Below are 25,306 nucleotides of genomic sequence, written 5' to 3' on the forward strand. Positions count from 1 at the left end.
GAAATCATCTCAAAATAGTGACTTAGATTAGCATGATAATGACTTAGCATTAGCATCTCAACATATTGATAGGATCATAAACAATAATGACTTAGCAAAGTAATATCTTAGTATCTCAAAATATAATCTAAGAATAATTACTTAGTATCTCAATATAATGAGGTTAGCATCTCAAATTAATGACCTAGCATCTCAAAATAATGATAGTATGTCACAATATTGACTTGGTATCTTAAAATAATGAGATAGCAATTCACTTAATAATGAAAACATTAATGTGGTGCCAGATTCTTTAACTATCAAAATGGGCTTTGATAGTCCAGAGAGATGCATCTGGTCTGTAAAAAGGCCTACAGAGAAATGATTTGACATTGAGCACTGTTGGGCATTAAAAAGTCTTGTTTAAATGCGAGACCATCCTGCTTTACCAATACAGATTAAAATAGTTCAATGCTCTTTCAGCAAGTCTGGGACAGATGGTTATTGTGCTGGCAGGGACTCACCTGTGCATAGGTTTATTTGACTCTTGTTAGTTACTATAACAGTGCATTTAAAAACTTTTAAAAAATAGGTAAGGGTAGCCAAGAATTCTGAACTCTGTCACTGAACTTTTATGTTCTTTTGAGTTCTTTGCATCCTTTGGCCGATCCCACAATCAAATGTGAAAATCTGATTAGACAGCCAGAGGTACTTTTTGCGATCCTCATAAGGAAATTAGGGCAGACCCCTAACAGAAGAAAACAACATAATGAATACACCTACTGTGTGGTACACCACAAGCATCCTGACACTGCTTCTAATGAGTCAATATAACCACTATAAGGTGCACCAATTGCTGACACACACATTCAGCTGCACAAATACAGCTTGTATAATCTCTCCTAAAAAGCTAATGGAACTGAATGCTGTGGAGGAGCCAATGGGGCTCTTGGTCAAAGCAAAGGCCAAGCATCAAACAGAGGGTATGAAGCCCCCTAGTGCTTAACTGTGGAGCAGTAAATGTGTTCTCTAGAAAGATGGGGTGCCATCAAATACATTTAAGTTAATGTTTGTGATCCAAGACTGATGGAGCGGATGATACATTAAGGAGCTAAAGCTATTTTACCATGGTTGGTTGGGGACTGGCTACAGTTCTGGGGTGCCCAATCATACCCCTGGAAATGTCCCATCCTATGCAGTACAGGTACTACCCTGATGAAACCAGGGTCAGAGCTAACCAGTGGTCATCAAACCTCCACCTAAACATCTAGCCCACCTTGAAACCTGCAGATTTCACCCCAACCTTCTTAGATGTATCAGCACTAGAGGTGGTGACCACTGATCTGACAAACACAATAGTCCAAGCCCTACCAAAATGTGCACAACACAAACACGTGCAGGACAGAGGTTCTGCACGACCAACGTTTGGATCCTAAGTTCTGAAAGGCACAAAACCAGACCAAACACCCAGAGAAAAAGTTCCTTTCAGGAATCAAAACTTTCACCCAATGTCTAAATCCTCAAACATTAAGAACAGAAGCCTCATAAAAGTGCTGGACGTAACGTAATGTCCTTGTCTGAAAAGTGAGGACTAGCTCGCATTGGATCATATGACGGTGCAATTTTACGTGCACGGCGACCACATTGACTTACACACGCTTGTATAACCGTTTGTATAACACGCCGCCGTGCTCGGCTTCCCTGGACCAACCGCTCTCCTCCCTCACCACTGCTCCATTCACCCGCTCTCTTCCCCTACTTACTGATTTGCCCACACGGCTCGCACGCCGTCACTGGCCATGGGGTTTCCACGTGAGGCGTATGCCAGGCTTACATAAAGAGACTGGCGGCGCTGATGGCCAATGGCAGCCCGAGCTCCGTCGCTGACACGCATTCGCCATGGAAACAGGACGCCTGTAGCGTGTTGCGATTGGACGAAGCGGGGCTCGGGGGGAGGAGCTCGTATTGAGGTCATACCAAGCGCCCGGGATTCAGGGCAGCAGTGTGAGGGGAAACATTGCAGTGCAGTGTGTCAGCCGATACCGCTGAGCTGAGCCCAGATATTCGGGGGATATTTTTTAAAACACCTGCAGGACCACGACAGGGTGAGGCAGAATAGCTCTTGGAGACCTTATTTCGGACGAGAAGAGGTGTGTTGGAGACTGCTGAAGGTAGGGTTGTATAACACAGACATGCCATTGACAGTAATGCTTGAATATTATTGTAATTTTTTGGTGGAAAAAAGACTGTAAGACTTAGCCCTACACAGCCCAGCACCCGTAGAGCTCCAGCAGGAGCTGGGGTTTATATAAAGTCTGTGAAACGTGCTTTAACCGACATTGTCATAGGGGTTAAACATGCGCGTTGCATAACTGTGTCACGGAGTGGGTCAATGCCGGTCACTGGTCTAGTACTGGTCCTGCCCACAACTATTTCTGGAGCATATTATTTTCTTTTTCTTTTTTACAGGGATATTTCACAAGAATGCGATATTTTTAATATAAAAAATATTTTTTTAATGATTTAAGTCGTTAAAGTAGTTAATGAAGTAAATATAGAAGTGCGCAGCACAGTGTAGTAGCACTGTGGGCAGTGCTCAGCAGTAGTGGGTGGATGAACCCTTTCTCAGAAAGTGAACTGACTGGGTTGCAGTCTACGTCACTTGTGGTATAAACTTATATAAATATTATTTAGTTATTTATTGTTATGTTTTTTCTATACATAAAAATGTAAAAAAAAAAAATAATAAAAATCTCTTGGCCACTATTCCAAATGGTGGACATCTTATTGGGCTCTCAGGTCTCATATTTATTTGCAGGACAGTGTGGGCTGGTGGTGTCTGTTTTAGCAGTGCTCCAGGAAAACGCATAGGCGGTTAAAGCAAGGTTTGCCTTTGGCCAGTTCAGTGTGTAGGACTTAGAATCTGTAGATATTTTTGTTGGTGTGTAGGTGCTGACGAGTCTGTATGTGCGTAGCTGCTGTTGACACCATTATATGTGTGTGTGTGTGTGTGTGTGTGTATGTGTGTGACTTGACTCTTGTGAGCTTGTTATTAAAAGTGACCTAGTCCTAGATGAGGTGCTGCTCCAAATACCTTAATCTGGCTTTAATGTATTGAGCACACAAAAACTGTATGCCAGTTAGGACTAGGCGATATGGTAAAAACACTGTATCACGATATTTAAAGACGTTTTTCACGATACACAGTATTTATCATTACACATAAAATCACAGACTAAATACATCAGAAGCAACAAATTCTTAAAAACTACTGTTCAGATACTCTCCTGTACTGAGTACAGTGATTTTTATTCAACATCTGCTGCCTGTTATCTAATTAAACCAGTCTGATTACACTGTTGGCAGTAAAAACTGCAGTTGATCATTTTTTTAAAGCACTAACAATGTCCTCAATATGCTTAGAAAAGGAAATTGTGTATCACCATAACAAGATTTATCCTGATACGATGAAATATCATCATATTGCCCAGCTCCAATGTCAGTGTTGTCCTAACGAATTCGGTATCTTTATTCTGCATATTTAAAAAATCTAGTGTGTATGTTTGTTTGTTTTTATTTCAAAGCTCTAATTTTAGTCATTATCAATTCCCACCCAGTAGCTAGGACTCCACTTATCACTCAGCGATATCAGAGCTAGTATATGCTTCCTTCAATGCACATAAGGCATCAAACTGCTGTTAATGCAACTTCAGCTGAACACGCTTGGAGGAGAACATTGCCAGTTTTGTTACATTAGCTAACAGATGCCCATGTTGGCTTGCATCACACTGAGTGATGGAGGAAGAGAGAGGGCCTTCCTACCCACCCAGAGAGAGCTAGGCCAAAAGTGCTCTCTGGGGGGACTCCCAGCCATGGATGGCTGTGGCATCACTGAGGTCGGACAAGATAACAGAACTATCACCCCTGTAGCAAATATGTTAAACAAGAATTGCCATCTTTTAAAGAGTATCTAAACAAATTCTGCACTTGCTTAAAATGTAATTTATTATATTAATGGCTAAACAGTTTACAGGTGAACACTGGTAGATCAAATCCAATGCGGATTACTGCTTCAGGACAGTTTGAGGAATACTACCTTGGGGAAGTGTTGAGTAATATTAAGTAAAAGCAACTTGAACTAGATTGTTTAATTGATATGATAATTAATAAAATAATTTATATTATATAGCCATGTAGTTATACTACTATATAGATTCTGGGCTGATGCCAATACACAGTATCTGAATTAGCATTGCAGAGAAATGTAACCTTAATTTGCAAAGATCTTCAAATGTAGTCAAATAAATAAAAGGCAGACTTTTTCACATAGCAACCTGTCAGCAGAGTCACACATCAGTTCAAATATCAGACAAATTTAAACATCTATCTGTCCGATGTAGATTTTCTTGCAGATCTGATTCTGATATAAATGTGCATTCCAAACAATTTATCAAGTTAAGTTTGGATAACAGTATCAGTATAAGATAAAATTATCCATTACCATCCAGTCATGTTCTAAAGATGAGCAAATACCAAGAGGTAAATGTCAAACCCCCAGAGAAAGAAGTCATTGATGGGACTATTTTTGTGATAATGAATAGCCATTGTGGCCAAGTGCTTACGTACATGTCCAGTGACGTACATGGCAAATGGTCAACATCTGGTTTTGTCTCAAAGCACTGATTTGCTCACTTTCTAACACTCTTAACACACAGTCATCTCAGTGCTTGAGATCATTTACAGTCCAGTCTGGCTCTAAAATGTAAACCTGGTCCTACTGATCCTACTGTGCTGGTAATCGCATTGCATACGTGTATCGCCTATGTGATTCCTAAACAAAGTGAGGTTGGAGGTTTCATATGAAAATAAAGCAGCTTATATTTTCATTTGATATTGTATTGACGTACGTTTTATACTATCAGTTGAACCAATCTAATGGTGAACAGCACAAGAAATCGCAGTTCTGTATCATATTGTTTGTGTGTGTACTCTGTGAATGACAAGACTCATTCCCACCCCTGTTGTTCATGGAAGTTGACCTATTCAAATGAGTCCAAAGCCTGACTCCATTCTGGTTCTCCCTGCTGTAATATGTTTGTCTTGAAGCTTTAGAGTGGAAGAAATGCTAAGATTCTTGATTATAAGATTTTAAGATCTCAGGATCCTCTGATGTCTCCTATTTCATTGTGGAGTTTTTCGATCCCTAGCTTGGAGAAGGCTGCCGTGGGCAGACAGTCATAGGTGTTGGTATGGAAACACGCTTAGGGAGCAGAATTGGCAGGAAGGACTGGATTGGCCGCTGGGTTGTAGCATTCCACAGTGCAAGGCGTGGAGGAAAACAATCAATGACGCACAAAGACACGCTCGAGATGCAGTACGATTTGAGAGAAAAGTTCTTGGCTGTATCTCACACACTCCCATGAACAAAACCACAGGCACACCCACTATATTCAGACAGGATTCTTTATCACACTACTGCTTTTCTAAAGATGGTTCACATAGAAAGGGGCATTAATGGCACCCAAACTGTGATCTGGGCCTGTGTTCATTACGTTTCTGAGAGGAGTTGTGATCTAAGATCAGTTCTGTCATTAGGGGAGGTGGTGGGCCAACCATGGGTAGCAATGCAGCTGTGAAGCATGGTGGAGAAAGTGTACTTAGTGGTTAGGATGCTTTTCTATCTTAGAGCCCGGAAGGCTTGCAATCACTGAAAGATAAAAAAAGAATGAATGGTGATTTGAATCAGTGTTGACATGACACGATGTCAGCGATTGTTTCCTGGGTGGGTCACGCAACATGACAGTGATCCAAACTACACATGTAAATCTATGCAGCAGCTTGAAGCAACAAGTTGAAAAATCTTTATTTTCATTTATATTTGAATAATTTAATTTAACATTAAATTTTTAGTGTAACAAAAATATGTATATATTATATATTAGTAAACTGCAAAAATTTGAATATTGTGAAAAAATGTTTGATACTGTTTAAATGTATTAAAGCTCAGAATTATACATATATATCCTAATAATTCTAAAATATTCTAATAATTTGATATTTTGAGTTTCTGATTTTAATGAACTATGTCCTGTATATTCCCTTTTTATTATTTAAACTGCAAACAAATTAGTGAGGCGAGCTTTTTTTTATGAATTACTATGTAATTAATGCAGTTACTAAATACTAGTTGTTGTTTACTCACTGTAATTGGATACCATTGATCTATTATTTTAACAGAGATACATTTCCTGTGTTTGTTAAATCAATTAAACAGGCTTTTATCGCTATTGATGGACGATTGAAATGTTAGACAGCTTCACAAGGAGAAGCTAAACATTTAAGATAGGGACACTTATAGAATACAGTACCCACCCATGTAACTACCATGTGACTGTAGCTGTCTTACATGAAAGGTTTCATAATGCAGCTGTGTGGCAAAGGCAGACTCAACAAGCCTCCAGCCACCTTTAAAGCTGTCATCGAAATGTTGGGACTGGATTACCAAAAGGGGCTCATTTGGATGTTGCGCAAAAGCTGCCCACTGTCCCACAATACATACAAACACCCAGACAGTTGTTATAACATCCAGTAATATGAGACTGAGCAGAGCATAGAGCAGTTACCTGTGTGTATTCTTTTGCCTATAGTTGAAACATCTGTGTCTAAGACTTTGTTTTGTGTGTTTGACCCATTTTCACCTTTATTTAATGTGTGGGCATAACTCAAGGATGTGTGCCATGGACCGAATAAACCTATAGTGTAACATGCTTGTAGTGTTAAATAACCACATACTCACATAATTAAAGTATTATGTAAAAATAATGGTCCCGTCAGCTACTTATGCAACGTCTTATCAGTGGTAGAATATGACCTGTATACTGAACATGCTTAATTTGTCACTGCAAATGAGTTCTCTGGCACAGTGACATTTCAATTAATTAATTATTAGCTCGGTTCAGCACAAAGTATTTTGTGTGTGTTAACTGTTTCTTGTCTGATCTTACTTTGACATTATGCAAGTCCTTATATAAAGGCAGTGTGTGTGTGTGTGTGTGTGTCTGCTCCGCATTCAATTACATAAATGTCTCTAACTTGATACTTAGTTATAAAACACACTTCTAGGTTGATTATCAAGATTATTGAGTTGATAGTAAACACTGACACATGGCACTAAGGATATTTTGTGGTTTAATTAGTTCTGACTTTTTTTCCAATCTACCTGTTGAATAATGATGATAGCTCATGTATAAGACATAATTATCTAAAATCAATGGTGTTGGGAATTTGTCTCCTACTGTACTGCAGTAATGGTCTCTACCTTCCTAGGTTTATGTTGGACCATTGCAACTTTAGTTTTAGTGCCTTACAGCTCTATAGCCCTTTGGTCCATGCTTGGAATTGAGCATGGGGACCAAAAAGTTATATTTGGCTGCTCTGGAGCACCGTCCTGTTGTCAGTACTTTTCCATTGAGATTATACATGTGAATGCTATGGGTGCATCTTAAAGTAGTTAAATTCATCAATTAAATGAGGTATCTGGATACTTATGGTGTACGTATGTTAATTTATATGTGCACTGCAGAGAGGCAACGTTTTGGTCAGTATTGGTGTTTAGGACTTTCACTTGCTATAAATTACATCCTGAGGCAGGGTAGACCTAGAAACCTAGAAATTAAAAGACTAGTGCATATCCTACATTTATGTTGTATTGTATTTTATTGTCCGCTTGTAATATTTGTGGGTGTCTGTACTAAAAGCGGAGTGGGCGTGGCTAAACTTCTCTAGGCTGACTGGGTGGATATCTGCAGATTTTCATGACATCACAGTTATGTAAATTAATTATCAGGATCTTTTGACAGCTTAGTTTTCATATATGGACTGAAGATAATAGTATATCAACTGTGTTTCTAAAAAGTGAAGAAAATGTGTTTTGCCGTGGTGTGGGTCCTAATAACATCTTACAGTGATCTTACATGAAATATTTCTTATAATATTATGAAAAATCAAACGCTAAAAGTAAGGGTGGACAGTTATAGCACAAACATATAAAACATCTCAATACAGTGTAAAGGTATAAGATCACTAAGGGAAATACAAGGTAATATTTATTGGCTTAATAACATTAATGGCTATTAATGGCTAAATATGCTATATATGTTACTATACCGTTTTGCCTCTTGCTGTGCACACATACTGGTTGTTTACAATAAACACAATGCAGGGTACAAATGTTTTTTTGTTTTTTTTGTTTTTGTTTTTTTTGTAGCCAAATTCTCTTCTTTACTCATTTATGGCTTTAACCAGCTGATCTAACATAGCTATAACCATGTTAAACTGCAGTGTTCTTCTAAACTGACCTTAAGGAAGCATATTCACCACGGAATTAGCCTGCAGGCTACTTAAGTTTACCGGAAGCAGCTCTTTACTCTGTGCTGGGCAGGCCATAAAGCTTTTGGGCCATGGAGTCATTTAAACACAAGTTCTGAGAAAAAGAACAGGTTATGTCAATGCTTTTGTTTTTGGGGGAAACATATTAGGTTTGAAGAGGCTGATTTCTGAAGTTACTGTTTACACCTGGTCACCTTATGTGACTAGTTTTTTAGCCACATGCATTTATATTCGGTAGTCAAATGAGTCTCTGGTTAGTCCGATTGAAATCCAATTGCTGTGTAGGACGGAAAATGCAAATTAACTCAGTAAAGCAGTTATTAATGGTGTTTTCGGACCTGTATCATGTTTAAATGAGTCTTGGTGTGTTTACACTTGCATTTGTATGTGGCTCAGCCTTATCCAGATATAATCTCAATACTTAAGACGCATGAAGTGAGCAGGTGTAAACAGGTTGGTCCTAGAGTAGCTGGGTTATGGAATACAGTCTGTATTTTTGTTATAGAGATAAGCTGGCAGCAACTGGTCAGCCACTGGGCTAATTGCTCAGAAATAATCTGTTGTTCTTGCATCTGAGTTGGGTGTTCATTAATTTAATTAACAAACCACTAGATATCTGTGTTTAGATGAGACAGAAAAAAACATTCCCAAGTAAATGAGTAGATAAAATCAAGTAAGAGTTTAAGACTCTGTGGTATATCCAGCATCTGTCAACACCAGAAGTGAAGTTTTTTAGGCTCTATTGTTATCTTCTTTTAGGTTCTTTTGGTTTTGAAATAAAATGATAAACCATAGAAATAATAATGAAATTAAACAGAGAAAATTCATCTGTAACTGTAACTTTCTGTAAAGTTCTAGTTTCTAGCCACATCTTTTGGTGCTTCATTGGGGGAATTTGGCCAAATACGGATACATTTGTCGCACATCATCATATATTATCAACCCACTGATGCATCGGTCACACTCTAATTTAGAGCACTCTAAATTAGGTATAGATTATCTTAGTATGAATATATTTTAACATTTATTTTCATACTACATAGAGGCCATAGAGCAGAAGCAAGTTTGAAGCAACACTACTTACACTGCAGTATAAAAACCGACACTTTCAAAAGTTCTGGTAGCTCAAACCACAAAACATCAAAGCCTCTGAAATGTTTATGTGGCTAGTGATCTGATTTAGATGATCAGATTATGCTCACATCGAAGGATGCACAGCACTTTTAATAGTCATGTCGGTAGAACTGTATATCAGATACTATTCCTGTCACACACGACTCATCACAATTCTTGTTATTGAGATGTGCAAACAATGCTGCTTCTGCACTATGGCAGGAAGATGCTGAGAAATCAAACCTGAATTCTGGAGTACTACACCAACTACAGTAAAATGATTCTTTGGAGTGGTCGAAGAAGCATACATTTTTGATTCCCTAAAAAACTTGCATAGTTGTTTAGAAGCCTTAGATCAATGTACTTTACAACCTTCAGATGTACAACATGGTAATTTAGGTCTAATTAAGTGCTTTAAAAACATTTGTATTTACATTGTACATTATATTTATTGTCTCATTGGGAAATGGGTCATATTTGTAACTTTTTTTAATAGAAATATCTGGATGTATGCTGAAGACATACCTTTGAGGATAGAACCTCCACAAGTTTCTACACCAATTAAATGTTTTCCCAGAATTGTGTGTCTAAAACAAGAACTGTAGAAATGTAGGCACTTAGCGACCTGTTTTATGAGCCTGTATGAGATAAGTCACTGTGCTAGATTGCTAAAATGATTCAAATTACGGGTTAGTAAACTTACTTAACTGTGCACGGCTGCAGCCATTAAGGAACCCTGACGTACAGTTTTCCTCAGTTTTGCTTTGGCCTCTAGGTTACCAGGTTACTCTGGGTTCTTGCCAGAGACTCAGTCTCTTCTTCCATTAGTCATAATCGAAGGGCACATTGTTTGGGCTGTGAAGTCCACAAAATAGTTGTAGTTCACGTGAAGGAGCCACAGAACGAGTGAGTCATTCGATAGGATATGTCTCGAAGGGCGTTGAATTTGTTGTGTGTAATTGTTTGGATCGTACCCTACAACTCTTGCTTCACACAAAGATGATGGGTGGTTTCAGTAGAGAATCAGGGACATATGAGCATGTCTGAATCTGCCTCAAGATGTAATGACGTAGAACAGTTCTCAGGAATTATAACTGCTTTTCTTATATACATACTGACCCAGATCAAAAAGAGTTTTTAAAAAAACAATGTGTTTCTTCCCTAAAAGTTTTTTTTTTTTTTTCAAAAAAAATTATAGCAACACCTGACAAGCTTATGTGACATATGCTGTGACATACATATGTGACAAGCTTAGTCTGTGACTTTAATTTTGATTATCAACATTTCATCCAGAAATCATCTATGCAAGCTCTGTACAAGGCAGGACACGCTCACGTCTCCTGGACCACAGTTGGATTTGTAGCTTCCGTTTTGAAATGCAGTGAGCCAAGAACTCAAAGTCAAGAGCCTCCTGAAGGTGTCTTTCCTTAATTTGGACAAGCTTGGGCCCTGGCCAGGAAACCTTGCTGCATTAAATCTGTTTAGTGCACATACCTGAACCAGACCTATTGTAGTTAATTGGGGATTAGTTAATCCTATCACTAACCCACTGTAGCAGACTACTACAGAGAATCCAGCACAACCATTGGCAGAATCTCAGAGGTTTAGTTTGTAGGCTTCCGTTTGCATGGCTGACCTAATTGTATCCTCGACTATACTGTTTACTTCAGTAGAAGTGGCTACTGGTAATGTTTTTTTAGGGCAGCCTAGTCTTTGTTGTGGGTTTGAATTGCACAAATAGAGTTTGTTGCCAAATAGAGTTTTAAAAGTATTGAAAGTTTATTATATTTTTTAAACAGCAAATTAGCAAATTGCTAAGCTCCAGTATTTTCATGGTTAAAAGTAGGGAACCCAAAAACACCTGTTGGAAATATCAGCAGTCTAAACCTGTTGATTTGTATCTTTTTATGAAACTGCAGGGCAAGGCAGGAAAGTCTTTGAAAGGGCAGCAAATCCCCTGGGAGATGTGTCTGGCCTACCAACCAGCAGAACCTGTGGGGAGGCCTCCAACAAGGCTAAAGGGCAGAGTACATAGCTACAGAGGCATTATCCCAGGTTCAGACACCTTTAAAGACCCAGATGGTGGTCCTCGAACAGAGCACAGGCTAGCCTGGAGACCATTTCCCAGAGCTAAGCTAAACTGGCTAGCTTTGATGTTCCATCTCTGTGAGCTTCTGTTTTAAGAAGGGCACCAGACAGACAGTGCCCTTTAAGATTCTACTTTGAACTTTAAAACTTACCTCTCTGTAGACATAACATTTGTTTATCAGAGGTGTGCAGCTTTAGTGTATGTTCTTTACTAGCAATGATATTTGATTGTTCACTTTTAACCCAGTTTGACTATCCAATATTCTAGGGAAGTGATACAAACTCTTAATGAATGTACACATTTCACTAGAAATGCCCCCCTGATCTGACCGAGTCTCTTAATGCTGAGCATCGTCAAATAAAGATTTGATCTTTGTGTTTGTATTTCTTTGTTTTGTGGAAGTAATACAGCCACACAGTTTAGATCAGATGAGCTGCTGATTAATACAATCAGTTAAATCCCTTTATTTGTATTAGCAATTTCTGGACTGATTGGTTTAGTTTAGTAGAGACTTTTCTTTAAATCACTGTTTTATTGTGTGTTTAATATTTTACAATCCAGTCTGACTCTCCTCAGCTCCCAGCTCTTTGACAACACTGTGTTAAGTCACTGTGTGTGTGTTGTGGTACATGAAGTGGACGGATATTTATTTACCTTCTAAGAACGTCATCACTGCAGCTGACTGGCAATAATGCCCATTAGTAGCACATTGAGACCACCAGATGGCACTCTGAACACTGTGGTCAAAATAAAGACTCGATTAGGGTTGAAATAGCTGATATATGATTCACTAAAATATGCCTGGGTCTGCCCTGATCATGATCCACTGGGTCGGCTAAAGCTTTCCACACCTCTGTTGGTGAATACCTATTTTAATATAATTAGTCAAGAGTTGCTGTGCTTAGCTTAGCTTAGCATTCTAAAAAAGGATAGGGTTTCTGAGTGGTGCAGCCATCTAAGTGTTGACCCTGTCATTGGGAGATTTGCAGGTTATACCACAGCCATCCATGGCCAGAAGTCCCAGAGAGCATAAGTGGTCTTCCTCTCTCAGGGTGTGTAGGATGGATTACCCTTTTCTCAATCTTTCAGTGCTGTGCTGGCCAGGATGGGTGTCTGTTAGTTAACATAGTTGAATTGGAATTTAGCAGCGGCAAGTTCAGCTGTCCAGTGATGTTGCTTTAGCGCCATTTCAAAAAGAAGCGGTTCGCATGCTTCATGTGACTGGTGTACTATGGTGTAGGTCAAAGGGGCCAATTATTTTTCTGGCTTATCCTTAAAGCAATGCTTTGACAATCAACAAGTGACTAATCTGTAACCTGAAACCACATCAAATTGTTAAGTAAACTCAAACAGACACACTGAACTGTTATCTAAAAAAATGGTTAACATAATGATCTACAAGTATAACAGCATCGTTTTTCTAAGGTTGTGAGATTTCTAAGGTTCCAAAGGTCTGTCTGACTCTGGTGTGACTCATGTTTTTGTGTTTGTTCTTTTGTGTTTTCTCTCAAAGGATATCCAGGTTTAATTTGATTCCATCTCTACATGACCCTGCTGTGAAAATGGGGTAATTTTCTTGACCTCTACCCTCAATCCAGTCAGTCTATCTTCATGTCTGAGGACTCCAAAACCTACCTGTTCTCCTCTCTGGAGGGACAGGACCAGGCCACCGGCTGTAGTTCCATGGCAACGCTCCATCGCATCGGCAGTTTTGCAGAAGGTGGGGAGCTTGGCCTGGCCTCAGAAGGCAGCGACAGCAGCAGTCAGGACCCTCCTGCGTCACCCCGCTGCAACCGCAAAATGGCGCACTCCTTGCATGAGGATGTGGAGATGAAGAGCAGTGGATCCAGTGGAAGTGGGACCGAATCACATGGTAACGAGTCACATGGCAACGAATCGCATGGGAACGAGTCGCACGGAAATGAGTCAACTGGCAGTTCCAATGGCAATAGCAAGGATTCAGCCCTTTTAGAATCATCAGGGAGCAACAAGAGGTAATGGCATAATAGCTATTTTGTTCATATACAACAGGGGTGGGGAACTGAGTGCCGGAGTCCAGCACAGTTTGGTGATTTCCCTGCTGTAGCACACACCTTCTAAACCTGGCAATTACTTGAGGAGCTGAATCAGGGGTATTTGAGCAGGTATCCTGCCCTCCAGTCCAAGAGTTTCCCACCCCTGATGTACAGGGTGGGTCAAAAGTCTGAAAAGTCTGCACATGTGAGTGATTCTTTGCTCAAGAAACTAAAATGTCTTTTATAGGATGTAAATACTGCCCCACATTTAAATCTAGCAGTATAATTAAACTAACCATCAGGACCTCCTCCATTGTCATCATGTTTGTTGTTTTCAGAACCTGCTGTCTAGTGGATGTACTGCTAAACATTTATGTCAGTGTAAAGAATGCATAGAAGTATGTGGGCAGGGACGGTTACATTGTTTTATATGGACGTTCTAATTTCTTTAACTTAAAGGAAGTATAAATGAAACACGCAAACGTCTTTAAAGTATTTATAATCAATTTGTGTTTAAATGGGTTGTGGAGGGGCTGTGTTAGTACTGGACATTGATTGTAGCCATGCTGTATGTCGGACTGAGGTAATAGTCACCTGTCATGCCACATGACGCAGGCTGATCACTCAGAGACAGCGCATTCTCTAATTCTGTCATCAACAGTTGCTGTTTGTCTGTTCATTTTCTCCATCTCCGCTCCTCCTGCGGAGACTGTGGAGAGCTCTAGTTTAGTTCTGCTTTTTTGGACAACAATGAGGAATAAGAATAGAAGCTCTTAAGACATGGAGAGTGCCATGAAACACATTAGCAGGTCATTAGTGAGCATGGGCACCACATACCCTGAAAAAGCAAGTTACTGACTGTTTTTTATATATATGAAGGATTTTCTTCTTTCAGGTTTCTTTTCTATTTCTGTCCAGTTAGACATGAAATGCTTTCTTCACAAGAGCTTTAGAGCATCAGAGGAAGATCGGTCAAAATTGGCTGAACTGAAATGACTGAAAACCAGCTTGGCTCTGCTAACTGCTTTTGGTGTTCAGTCACTATTAGCCGTATTAATATCTTTCCCACCTACTGAGTGTATACAGTTCTGTGATTCTATAAATTAAAAGGTGATTCTATAAAAATGTGATTCTATAAACGAGAAAGAAAGTCTAACCTGAAACAAATGAACCATTGATTCTGTTTTTGAATTTGGTTATATGTTGTTTTTAAAGGTTAACCTTTTCTTTGTGATTGTTTACATGTTGAGTCTATGGCTATTGGGGATAGAACAGGAAAAGCTAATACATATTTTATTCTAGAAGAAAATGAATGTAATCCTCTTTAATCTCCGGCTGATTGATGCCTGCCTGGTTCAGATGGAAAACTTTCCCAACCCACGCACTCCGGCATATTTCCATGCCAACCTACTGTTTGTGTATGAGTACACGAGATGGGCGCAGCTTGCTCATTTTCTCTTTAACACTTTTGTGTCTCGGTATCGATTTGTTTTTTTGTCAATAATTACAAAACAACTGTATAGGAATATACACAAATCATCCATAACATTACCACCACATCCATATTTCTACACTCACTGTCCATTATATATGCTGCTGGATGTAAACCAACGATCATCAGGACCCTCATAGTAGTAGTGCCTTAGTCTGCTGGACCACTTAAAGCCAGTATATCCCTTTTTAATAAGGTAAAGCATAGACACTTGCACTGCTGAGGTGTGGACTGTGTGAACATGCTGCACCTTTTAAGGGTGAGAATTCTAACTTGACCTCACAATAATGTCCTAATTTCCACATTGAATCCTCCCAATGGTAGACTGGGGCCCTTTTAATCCTGTTTGGCCTGCCTGATGCCCTCTTTTCTCACCTGTCCATTAAAAAGAGAAGACGTAGGCTCTTGTGCTTAGAGCTCTATTCAGTGGTCTACCTGAACTCCACCTGCCCTCAATAAAAAAAGCCCCTAATCACCTCATGGAAGCAAAGAGTGTTTGGCAGAGAGAAGCACTCTTCTAACAACTTTAACAAAGTTCTGACCTTCATCCACCCTTAGATTGTGAAGACTCTGCTGTTGCTACTATTAGCTCCACACGCAGCAGCGAGACAGAACCTAACATCTTATCTCCAGATACAATTAGCTTGCAACATTAACCTACTGTATCAATAGCACACAGACACACTCCCAGCTGGCTAAAGACAGACTGGCTTTATATAATTAGCTCACGCTAACTGCTTTGAGAGGCTATTTGTGGACATGTTTTCTATTCTAAGCTCATTTGGGGACTATTTATACACACACATGTGGCCTTCGAGGAGCCTAAAATGTCACCTGCACCTGGATCGGAGCTTTCACTAATACTTAAAGCTCTAAGCTTGGAGGACACCGCAGTGGCCCAGACACATGCACAAGCACACACACGCACACATACACACGCTGGAGTAGCAAAATCTCCCAGTACTCAACTGCAATGCCAGCTTGTCCTGTTTTCACTCTTCAGATGATTCAGTGGTTAGCCAAAGACTGGTAAATATACAAAAAATATAAAATAAAATAAAAATATTTTTATTGGAGAAACTTCGCTTTTGCTAATGGGAAACAATTTATCCCATTACTCCTTACTAACCTGCTGCACCTCAGTTGTGTCGGTGTGCTTCCTTACATGAACTGCTATTTTTAGGTCCTTCTGGAACTTTTCTGTTGTGTTTGGGTCAGTGAAAAGTGATCGTTTTAGAAGTCATCTAAAATTTGAATGGGATTACTTTATTAATTACTTCCTGGAAAATGAGAAAATGCAATCTCACAAAAGTATTGGGACACCCGAGCATCCATTGTTTCTTCCAAAATCAAGGATATTAAAAAAAAAGGGTTTATCCTGTCTACTGTCCAGGGAGGACTTTCTACTACATATTGGAGCATTGCTGTGAGGATTTGATTACATTCAATAACAGGAGTGTTGGTGAGGTCAGGATGTTGGATGATCACCACTCCACCTCATCCCCAACTCACCTCAAAAGAATTGGATGGAGCACCAACCACCTCAATGCTGGTGGGACTTTACACCCCTCTAGCCCACACGTGTTTTTAGGCATGGTGACAATAGGTTCATGTTTATCTGCCTTATTCTATTGGTTCATACAAAGTTCTTAAGAGTGGTAGGTTTCTGTGTGCAACCAATTAAGTACAAAATAGCAGAACTAGGAACTGTTGTCCAAATGGATCTTCTTAAAAAAAAAAAAAAAACAGCAACCGAAAAACAGCAACAATACAACCCAAACCAATTAAACCAGCAGTGCTCACTGGTTATAAGGGGTCTTGGGGTACATGGCAACCTTCTTTTGAAGAAAGGGTCGTGGACACCTTCTTCAGAAGAAATTGGGGGCATTATGAGGATTATGTAATTTTGTGCATGGGGAACAAGTTGTCGACACAGACCAGCTCTTCACTGGAAATAGATAATCTTCATAGGGATGAAAGAAGGTAATGATGGTCTTGTTACAAGCTCTCTACTCGTGTAGAAGCAGTTTTACTATCTCATGCACTGGAAAGTGAGACCTGAATAAAAACAAACATGCTTTGTTGCCTTCATTTGCCTCAATAAACAAACATCTCCCACTCAGTTCATTTATTTAATTTATTTGAATTGGCAAAGCCAGGCTGATTTCTTGTGGTCTGAGTATATTCCATAACAAGAGTCGTCCAGGCACATCAAACCGTAACTCTAGTGGTCTTTAAAGGTCAGATGCTTTCAAAAACAAATGTACGACTCCAGTAAAGTCTATGCAGTCCTCAATTTTTACATTTATACCTATTTACTTGCAGCCATGACTGATGTTTTTCTGTCCAAGAGTCAGATGTGCACTATATGGAACCACTTTTTAATTTAGTCCCATTGCCACAGGTGTATAGCCTTTACACACACTAGTGAAAGAATGGGTGATTCTGAAGAGCTCACTGAATTCCAGCGTGGTGCTGTAATAGGATGCCACCATTGCAACAAGTCAGTTATTCCACCATCACCTGTGAGTCTGCTGACTCCATAACTGACTCTGTAACTGCTCAATAGCTAAGATCCTCAATAGTGTGGGCTGCAAAGGTGGACCAACTCTAGATTAATACCTATGGATTTAAAATGGGATGTCATAAAAGCTGCTGTAAGTGTAATGTGTTGGTGTCCCAATACTTTTGTCTATTGAATGTATGTTTTTAATTAATAAAATGAAAAAGAAAATGCAGATTAGGGATTAGCACGGCAGAACTGAGTCATAATTGTGTCCAGTGTAAGTTGTGTAAAGCGATGTAGTTAACATGGGTTGTGCCTATTCTAAATTGTGTGTCTAAATGTAGATGTTTTGTGTTTTGTTTGTTTCTCTTGCAGCTCCAACTCCCACAGTCCTTCTCCTCCGAGCAGCTCCAATGCCTTCAGCCTGCTGAGTGCCAGTTCTGAACAGGACAACCCTTCCACCAGTGGCTGCAGGTTAGAACGTTCACAAACTGCACAAACTCTCTCTCTCTCACACACACACACACACACACACACACACACACACACCATCCACGATTCATTTCACATAAGAATGCACACACTGAGGTCATATACATTCACTAACATTAGTGATTTAGCCCATCTGTCAAATGAAATTAGTTTAGATCAAACCCTTCTGTGGATCTACTGCCCTGTAGAGTTTAGCTTCAGTCCCTCTGTGGATCTACTGCCCTGTAGAGTTTAGCTCCAGTCCCTCTGTGGATCTACTGCACTGTAGAGTTTTGATCTAGCCCTTCTGTGGCTCTACTGCCCTCTAGAGATTAGCTTCAGTGCATCAGTGAATCTGCTGCCCTGCAGAGTCTAGCTCCAGTCCTTCTGTAGATCTACTGCCCTGCAGAGTCTAGCTCCAGTCCTTCTGTAGATCTTCTGCCCTGCAGGGTCTAGCTTCAGTCTTTCTATAGGTGTCCTGCGCTACAGAGTTTAGCTCCAGTTCTTCTGTAGATCTACTCCTGCAGAGTTTAGCCATGTTCAGGTTGGTTTAACAGGCATAAGACTTTGCAAGGTGTTAGATTTACAGCAAGTATGGAACCCTAGTCATCAAACCATTTTAGCAATGCACCAAAAAAACTTAGTTTTACTATTTAGAAAATTCAGATGGAGATCTTACTTCCTCTCTCACCATCTGCCCAGTACGTTTAGTTTGAGCTGACTCTTTTTTTTTTTTAACACATTTGTACACTGACATGTCTTTGTGTTCTCTGCACCTGCAGTAGTGAAGAGTCTGCCAAGGCGAAGACACAGAAGGAGCTGATCAAAACGCTCAAAGAACTGAAGCTCCATTTGCCAGCAGAAAAGAGGAACAAGGGCAGCAAGTCCACAACCCTTAACACCCTGAAGTATGCTCTGCGCTGCGTTAAACAGGTTGAAGGTAAATCGCAGAACTCTTTGACCTTGAACTTCTACAACTAGAAGCTTTTACAGAGAAGTATATTTTTACATTTACAGAAGTAATGCAGTTTGCTTAGCCTGGATTTTAATATGGAATGTTTTTATAGTCATAGAGTGCTGGACTAAGAGTAATATATTAGTTCATGTCAAAGACATTTACCTTTTAGCACCCTTGTAGAAAGTTGCAATTTGTGAATATCTTTATTGAATTACCTATATTGTTTGAGGCTGATATATACACAGTGCTATCTGAATATTATGTCCACCCCTGGTTTGGAATTAACTCTATTATATCAGCTCCTCTGACCATATAAGAGCACTTTGTAGTTCTACAAAGTACAGACTGTAGTCCATCTGTTTTTCTGCATATTTGTTAGCCTCTTTTTACCCTCTTCTTTAATTCTAAGGACCCCACAGGACCTCCACAGAGCAGGTATTATTTGGGTGTGGGGTCATATAATAGGCCAAGTTCATTCCAAACCAGAGGTGATCATAATATTTCGATATATGTAGGTCACTTTAACTCATGTTCAAACTTTGTTTTCAGCAAATGAAGAGTACTACCAGTTGCTTATGATCAATGATAGCCAGCCTTCTGGCCTGGACGTGTCTTCATATACAATAGAAGAGATCGACAGCATCACATCAGAATACACTCTCAAAAATACAGTAAGTTTCACACTGGTGCCCTTTATGTTTTAACACTGTAACTAAATTGCAGTCCTGAAATGCAGTCTAACACTGAGGTCGGTTTTTAAAGACCCTGTATTCTGAACTGTAGTACATGAGGCATTTTCTATGGTAAATGGTGTTTGCGAAGTATTCTGTTTATTGTTTATTTTGACATGGCAAATGAGCACAGTTGGTAATTGTACTGGCTGCTAATTGCTTGTAACACTGGCTGTGTGTAGGATATCTTTGCGGTGGCCGTGTCCCTAATCACGGGAAAGATTGTGTACATCTCGGATCAGGCAGCCTCCATTCTCAATTGCAAGCGGGACGTGTTCAAGAATGCCAAGTTTGTGGAGTTTCTGACACCGCAGGATGTCAGTGTGTTCTACAGTTTCACTACTCCCTACAGGCTGCCCTCCTGGAGCATGTGCACTGGAGCAGGTATGATCCATAATACACACCCTTTCACCACATTATACTGGGCTTTTTCTGTGAAGTTATCAGTTTGGACATTCAAGACTGTATCATAAGAGCCATGATTATATACTGTGTATATACACACTCAGTGAACGCCTTAATCATCCATTTGTGTGGCAGCAGTGCAATGCATGAAATCATGTAGATACAGGCCAGCAGATTCATGTAATATTTATATTAACCATTAGAATGGGGTCAAATATGATCTTAGTGATTAGTTAGTGAGTCTCTAGAAACTCCAACCAATCTGTAGAATTGCAGTGATTAGAAAAGCACCTCAAAATGCACAACACATGTCATTCCCCTCTGGCATCAATGGCTCATGGGGCTCCACTCTTATGCCTTTGGGAGGCACTCAATGCGCGAGACGTCCATTCTCAGTACACCTTCACTACCGCGGCTCAAGAACATCCCACATCATGTACTTTTGGACATCAGTCAAATCATGTCTTTTGCCCATGCCAATCATTTTGCACTGACTAGTGTGCTCACTTATTTATTTGTGCAGCAACTCAGCAAACACGATTACTTTGTGACAACCTATTGTTTCTGTGCCTACAATGTTGTCACAATGTTGAAATGCACTATGAAATATGTGATGCGTTCTGCTGTCAGAAAATGGATAATTTTAGAAAGTTGTGAAACAGTAGTCTTATGGCCAAGAGACAATGTTACCCAATGATGAGGTTGTAACAGTGTAACATAAATATACATAAAAATGTATACATAAAAATGAATTGAGTACACAGATGCTCTTTTACAACTCCTGTGCCAAATACACCCTCACTAGCACTTCACACATCAGCCTACTTTAGCGTTGATTCATTCACTGGGATTTCCAATTCCCACTGCAAAAAAGTGCGTCATTCTCTCATGATTTTTCTCACTCCACAGCCAACTCTTTCCTGAAGTGAAGTCATTTTTAGAACACGCAGCGAGCTGCAGAGCCAGAAAACTAAAACCTAGCACCGGAAGCGGATTCACTGTAATTTCCTGAATTAGCATCAGTGTGTGCAGTTAGAGTAGATTCAGTTATGGCCAGTAGATAGGCACGAAAGGTTACATAGATTCATGATGTATTCTGTGGCAAAAGAGCCCACACGTATTCATTAAATCAGGTACAGTAAGAGTGGATTATATATTAATGGTATTCTGTCTGCTCCACTGTCTCTGATTGTTGGGTCAGTTAATTGACCTCGAACTGCTGTGACCAGAATTGACTCTCTGTAGTGACCAGAGCTTACTCATGTTTGCTGCTGCCTGTTGCATTATCAACCAGTTTCCCTCTCTTTCCCCTCTTCTTATAGAATCCTCCCCCTCCGACTGCATGCAGGAGAAGTCCTTCTTTTGTCGTATCAGGTGAGTGCGTGTATATGGGTCTATATACTGCTTGCGTATATGTGTATGTGATTAAGTTCGTCCTGCCCATTCTGCCTGCACCTGCGCCTGGTCAGCATGACTTGATTCATGTGCTCTTTCCCTTCTGGAAGAGCTCAGTGTAATTAGTTTAGCAGTAGCTGAGGTAAACAAGAGTCAGCCAGTCCTAATACACCTGCCCTAGCCACAGAAACTGTACAGTGACCCTAAACTGCCCTCCCGCTGACCATCATGTTTGGGTACACCTTGGGAATAACAATAAGCCCCATTCATTTTATACTGATGTTGTGGTGTGCCCTCTTGGTGCAAATATGGGAAAAATGTCCCAATCAGGGTTAATTATTTATTTTTATTTATTATTTTTTTAGTTTCTGCTGTAATCCTACTAAATTATTAGCACAAGGGAAACCTGCATTGACTTTTAGAAGCAATTTTTGCCTGAAAGCGGTTTTCATTCACAAGCTGTGAAACACGCCAGCTGTCCCTGTCCAACAGTTTCATCAGTTTGCAACTCGAGAATGAGAATTTCATGTAGACTGGGATTTTTGCCACTTCTGGTAGACCTGTGCATATATAATACCCCTAGTATGGGAATAAAAATAATTTATAAAATGTTTACTGCTTGATCACTGAAACAAGAAATCAGTTGGTAGTTGTTATTTGTTCCCTCGTTAATAATGTGTAATGATATTGTATTGGGTTAGATCAGCTTCTCTCTTTCTCCTCCATCACATGATTTCTTCTGTTCTTATTTGATGTTGAAAAGCCTGTTTAAACAAAGCTGAAAATGGATGGAAATGAAAACTGTGTTTTTGAAGGAATATAGTAACAAAGGGACTCTTTTGTTACTTCTGTAAATTACTTTGATTAAATAAAACAGTATTCTGAACTTATATAATGATTAAAACGTGGAAACATATAAGCTCTACTTCCACACACTAACATTTTAAATATGTAAATAATCATGATAGGGGAACATTCCCAAAGTCTCAAGATGGACCGACAGCAAAGTGTTCAGTTCAATGCAGTTAAATAAGAAAAGAAAAAACAGAAAGTCATTTGGGTACATGGTGGTGTAAACACTTTCAGAGTTGATCAAGGAATAAAGGGCTGGGCCATGGGCTGGGCCATTTTCCCCATAGTAGTAGTTAAGTCAGGTTTTTTTTTTTTTAGGCTTTAAGTCAGTTTTTGTTAGGCTAATGCAACCAGCAAAAGAACAACAACACACTTAACAGACTGCGTGCATTTTCTAACCCTGTTCTTTGTTGCAGTGGTGGGAAGGAGTGTGAGGGAGATCTGCAGTATTACCCGTTTCGAATGACTCCCTACCTGATGAAGGTGCAGGATACAGAGCACACTGAAGATCAGTTCTGCTGCCTCCTGCTGGCTGAAAGAGTGCACTCTGGCTACGAAGGTCAGTAAAGCTGTTTCAGTAAGAGTTGTGCACTTGAGCAAATTAAAAGTTATTACTTTTGTTAAGCCATAATGTTCCAATATAGGTATATAATCATATTTGATTGTATGTATTATGTAAATAGCTCTATTATTATACTACATTAATTGATTTGGTAAAGAAAAAATACTAATTTGTTTCAAACAAAAGAATGACTGGAGCGTTTATCATCAATAAAGGTTTTAATATTGATACACTGTTCAACACACCCTGACTGACATGGCAGTGTAACTCTGTAGTTGTTCCTGTATTAACCTGTAGTTGTTTGATCCTTCAGCTCCCAGGATCCCCACTGACAAACGTATCTTCACCACAACGCATACACCAAGCTGCGTGTTTCAGGATGTGGATGAGAGGTGAGAATCTTTGTGAGAGTTGTGAGAGTTGTGAGTTTTTCACTAAAAAAAACTAAACAATGTAAGTTGCTAATTGATGAGTAGGCATGGGCAAGGCGAAGGTATATTATCCTTATAAAGTGTCATGCGTACCACAAGCGTGTCGATAAAAGAATCACATGTATCATAAACAAAAACATTGAGAAAATTGTTGATTGGATGCCATCTGATTATGTTAATATCTAATTATATTTATTTTACCAAAGTACCAAAAAAAATTACAAAATTAAAAATAATAATATATATAGGACAATCAAAAAACACAGTTTTGCAACAAAAAGGACACATCAGTTTGGATTAATACATTTTTACAACATTTCTATTAATGTTTTTGCATATCAGGGCTGTACCATTACTTGGATACCTACCGCAGGATCTTATTGGTACGCCAGTGCTCCTGCACCTGCATCCAAAGGACCGACCAATCATGCTTGGAATTCACAGAAAGAGTAAGTTCTCACCTTCAGTTTGTTTGGAAATATCTGCTTATGCTTTCAGGAATTGTTTTGTTAACAAATGTTGACAAATGACTTGTATGTAATAATAATCATCATCATCATAATTTAATTGTGAGGTCATCATTATGCCATAACTAGCATGTACACAGGCACTTTGGTTAATTGAAACCACCCAGTGTAAATAGAAGAATAAAAAACATATTAATAATAAAATGATAATAATAAAGTGTAATGTAAAAGGTACAATCATCATGACATTGATGTTGCTACTATAACTTTTTATACGTTTCTTTTTTTTACACTAAATATACAAGTCTGAAAAACTTATTCTAGTACATCTGGTGTCCATGGCTCTCAACTACAGATTTATGTGCTGTATTCCTTTTGCCTGTATAATCCAGTTATTTGTTTTTCTTTCTCTTATAGTCCTGCAGTACGGCGGTCAGCCATTTGACCACTCATCCATCCGGTTCTGTACGCGGAATGGAGAGTACATCACGATAGACACCAGCTGGTCCAGCTTCGTCAACCCTTGGAGTCGCAAAGTGTCCTTCGTCATCGGACGACACAAAGTTCGCATGTGCGTATTTGACCTGATTCATAAATCAGATGTTTTGGCCTTTAGACTTCACTGCAAATGTACGAAACTGGTTAAATGTACTTGTTGAATAGTTATGTTGAATAGTCACATAACTGCATTTATGTATGTTTCTACAGCACTTAAATTGATTTTTGTATCATAATTGTATCTTTGTCTTATCTATAACAATCTGTATGGCCGAGGTTAGCTGGGATATGGTGTGCTTATGGTGTGGTACATTTGACTCTGTCAGGGGGCCGGTGAATGAGGATGTGTTTGCAGCTCCAGCAACAGCAGAGGGGAAAGTAATGGACTCGGACATCCAGGAAATCACTGAGCAGATACATCGGCTACTGCTACAGGTTGGTGAACAGAGAGAGAGAGAGAAAGAGAGATTTGCTACTTATTAATATTTAACAACAGGTTTTCACCACAAAAAAGTTTTTTGATTGTCTTTTTGTATTTAAAGAAACATTATGTAGCAATTTTACCTTAAAATAACCATATTGTGTCATATTTGTGTAAACATCTGTAATATTACACTACTTCCTCAGTGCTTCCACATGCTTCTTTTAATTAAGATCCTGGTTTTGTAGCTCTCAGTTGGTCAGTGAATGCAAGTTTATAGCTGTCCATGAGGGGGCACTTAAAGCACAATTTGTATGTATTACACTTTACTTTAGAAAAAGTCCAGAAGCAAACAATGCCAATTCTCACATAAAGCTGCTTCTAATGACATTTAACAAAATATCTACTAAATTCAGCATGACTCTTCCTGAAACCTATACACTCACACTTTAACCCTGATCTTTATAGTCTGTATTATTCTTTACAATCTTTCTCATATCATTGCTGTCACTTAAAACCTCATATCTTCATCC

At 39.3% G+C, this 25,306-nt stretch overlaps 1 protein-coding gene across 4 annotated transcripts in view; it reads left to right on the plus strand.

Annotated features, from left to right (window-relative positions):
- The first annotated feature begins 1,974 nt into the window (after window positions 1-1,974).
- The window catches only part of per2 (period circadian clock 2), a 36,509-nt gene continuing 13,177 nt past the window's right edge, over window positions 1,975-25,306 (plus strand). For all 4 annotated transcript variants that reach the window (XM_072669385.1, XM_072669387.1, XM_072669386.1 and 1 more), the window contains exons 1-12: window positions 1,975-2,150; window positions 13,083-13,563; window positions 17,958-18,050; window positions 18,830-18,993; window positions 19,561-19,682; window positions 19,925-20,126; window positions 21,470-21,521; window positions 22,811-22,953; window positions 23,270-23,348; window positions 23,730-23,836; window positions 24,272-24,425; window positions 24,679-24,787. In XM_072669385.1, the coding sequence (XP_072525486.1) occupies window positions 13,181-13,563; window positions 17,958-18,050; window positions 18,830-18,993; window positions 19,561-19,682; window positions 19,925-20,126; window positions 21,470-21,521; window positions 22,811-22,953; window positions 23,270-23,348; window positions 23,730-23,836; window positions 24,272-24,425; window positions 24,679-24,787 (1,608 nt within the window). In that variant the 5' untranslated portion in view covers window positions 1,975-2,150; window positions 13,083-13,180. The remainder of the gene's footprint in view (window positions 2,151-13,082; window positions 13,564-17,957; window positions 18,051-18,829; window positions 18,994-19,560; window positions 19,683-19,924; window positions 20,127-21,469; window positions 21,522-22,810; window positions 22,954-23,269; window positions 23,349-23,729; window positions 23,837-24,271; window positions 24,426-24,678; window positions 24,788-25,306) is intronic.

The sequence above is a fragment of the Salminus brasiliensis genome, chromosome 23 (assembly GCF_030463535.1).
Source record: "Salminus brasiliensis chromosome 23, fSalBra1.hap2, whole genome shotgun sequence".
Classification (NCBI taxonomy): domain Eukaryota; kingdom Metazoa; phylum Chordata; class Actinopteri; order Characiformes; family Bryconidae; genus Salminus; species Salminus brasiliensis.